Here is a 2956-nt window from a genome sequence, read left to right on the forward strand (position 1 = left end):
AAATATAATCAAATATTATTGAGACTTACAAAGGTCATTTAATATAAAATTATAAAACAAGTAATAATGAAAATTTCATGTGTGTATCTATTAACAAATCAATTTTAATAATTCATCATAATTTATATCAAATGGTTAGCATTAATTAACCTGTTGATACATGGAGAAGCATCTGGACTTTTGTGCATTGCTTTGCAAACTCCAAAACATACTTTGCTCCCAAGGTTTTGATATTCAAAGAAACATCATATCTAGAAAAGATACATACAAATAAAATTAATAAAATAATAATAAGAGTTTTATGGTAATATTAATTAAACTCAAATTCTCTCCATGATATTTGAAATATTAAAATTTTAAATACCTCTCATAAAAGTTGGTACTTCCAGCCACATTGACAACAATGTCAATCTCCTCCCATAACATTTCTTTAAGATTATAATCCTCAATCCCTAAATCTTCATAAATAATATCTCTTGCAATTGAACAAACCTTCTTGGATATAAATGAATCAAAGTCCTTCCGATGTTTCTCTTTAAAGACTTCAAAAATCTCCTTTACAAGCACCTGATTAAGGAAGTGATTATCAAATATTCATATTGTAATATTCTAATTATTAGTAGTGTTATAGAGTAAAAATAATAATTCTATAGTATACACTACAGAAAAATCATCCATTATCGGTGGCTTTCCAACATATTTCCGATGGAATATGTCCGATTAATTTTTCTACAAATTTTCCGGTTGCTGTCCGGTGGTTTTGGTTCCAGTGGCATTTCCGACGTCTTTTCCATAGGATTTTAATTCTTATATTTTAGATAAAAAATGTGATAGTTAAACACTTTTTCCCTTCCAACAAAATGGTTAGGTCTTTGAAATCATACTCACTTTGAATCCCAGCACGGTCAGTAGGGCAGGGTTGGCGGGCAGCGCGGGATGCGAGACTAGGCAGGTGGCAGCCTAATTTTTTTTAATAATTTTTTTTTTAATTTTCAGCGGCATTATTCCACTGGAAAGCCACCGTAAAAAATAACTGTAGAAAATTAGCCACTGGTTGTCATTTCCTACGCTAGTTTTACTAGTGGAAAAATATTCTCCAGAAAGACGTCGGAAATCTTAATTTACACTAGAAATTTGCCAATTTTCACCAACCCACCGATAATAGACGATTTTCCTGTAATGATGTTTAATATTAGTAATGCTTGTGAGATTTTAACCTCTAATTTGTTATTATAACAATTTTGAATAATTTCATATTTTTCAACATATAATTCAAAATCAACAATTTTATTATTATTAAACTAAAAGCATTGGTGGAAAGTCTCCTTTAATGATTAAAAGGAAAAAAAGTAAATAAAAACAAGTTATAACCAATGATTGCTAATTACATTACAGTCCTTCAACAACTTATATCCAGAGGAAATTATATACATAATATATATTTTCACCTAAAATTACAAAATTACCCTATCTAAGTAACCTATTAATAAATTTCCATAAAGAATAAACCTTTATAACAAGTCACATGTAGAGCTAAATCTTATGTTCGAATTTTAAAATTTGTTAACTAATCACTCTAATCAAAAGAAACACACACACTCTTTCTCTCTCTATACATATTTTATAACAATAATAGATTTAGCTTGAATCTATGAAAATTTGATTTAAAATTGACCAAGTTTCATAAATCCAAGCCTTGCTAGCGCAAATTCAAAATTTTTTATTCAGGTCTTGATCAACCCATTTGAAATCGAGCAAAGTTGTGTCTAACGGCTCAATATGATCAATAATGATAAATATTAAAAAGAGAGTTATACCTCATTTTGCACACGCTCTGTAGCAAATTTGGCATCCTTAGCTCTCACAAGAAGGAAGAGTTTCTTCACATTAGGTTGAACTCTAAGAACCTTCTCCACAAAGACTTCAAACCAAGAAACAAACAACAACATGCGTTAGAACTATATCTTTAAACTTTTGAAAGTGTGACCAAGGCTTTGTTATTTAAAGCAAAAATTTTTTGTGCTAAAATGCTTCTTTAAGAAGCAGGAAGAAAGCAATCTCAAACGAAGCCTAAAACAAAATCTCATGTTATATAAGGCATATTAATAGACGAAATGGTTTGTGAGATAATACTCTTTGCTAGAAAAGCAATGGCACCAGTGACAAAGATGCTCTTATCCTTTAAGTACTCAACTATACTACCTATCTCCATCGTGAGCCAAAAGTTTTTATATAAAAACTATCAACAAAGAAATATAAGGAATCAAAGAGATGTAGATTTAAGAGAAGTTTCCTTAGGCATTTATTTATATAAAAGATGGGATGGAATATGGCATATGTCCAAGAGATATCCTTTTCTTAAAGTGATAATTAATATGGTCATAGGTTGGCCTTGTATTATTATTATTATTATTATTATTATTATTATTATTTCAATTTTTTTTCTTTTTATTTTAAGACATAAATTCAATCTTATTTTTTCATACTATATATATATATATATATATATATATATATATATTCTTTTAAAAAAATTAATTATATTGCCTAATATTTTGAATTGCGTTAAACTCATTATATTTAAAGTTCATATGAGAGCATTCAAGGTAGGGCTGTCAATAACTGACATGACCCGAAAACCAGACTCGAACACGACCCAGAATTTTTGGGTTGGACACGACCCATTTGGAAAATGGGTCGGGTTCGGGTTCATAAAAATGACACGAATTGAATTTCGGGTCATATCCGGGTTGACCCGATAACCCATTAACCGACCCGTTTGACACGCAAAATTATTTCACATGGAGCGGATTACTTAAGTCGTGTTAGGGTTTTACGCCATCCATTTTCATTTCACGCGCCGTAGCTCTCCTCTTCTTCGCTGCTTCGTCTAGGGTTTTCGAAGTTCTCTTCTCTAAAGATCTCCTCAATCTGTCTCTGGTTTCCTCTTTTCTTC

The 2956-nt window shown here is 30.4% G+C and overlaps 1 protein-coding gene across 1 annotated transcript in view; it reads right to left on the bottom strand.

Moving 5' to 3' along the window:
- Positions 1-2212, bottom strand: part of LOC110107560 (alcohol-forming fatty acyl-CoA reductase-like) — an 18098-nt gene extending 15886 nt beyond the window's left edge. Inside the window, exons 1-4 of the mRNA XM_028693507.1 lie at positions 2134-2212; positions 1818-1921; positions 365-567; positions 151-251 (exon numbers count right to left, since the gene is read on the bottom strand). Coding sequence (XP_028549340.1) covers positions 151-251; positions 365-567; positions 1818-1921; positions 2134-2212 — 487 coding nt within the window. The remainder of the gene's footprint in view (positions 1-150; positions 252-364; positions 568-1817; positions 1922-2133) is intronic.
- Positions 2213-2956: the final 744 nt, after the last annotated feature.

This window comes from Dendrobium catenatum, unplaced genomic scaffold (genome assembly GCF_001605985.2).
Source record: "Dendrobium catenatum unplaced genomic scaffold, ASM160598v2 fragScaff_scaffold_313, whole genome shotgun sequence".
Taxonomy (NCBI): domain Eukaryota; kingdom Viridiplantae; phylum Streptophyta; class Magnoliopsida; order Asparagales; family Orchidaceae; genus Dendrobium; species Dendrobium catenatum.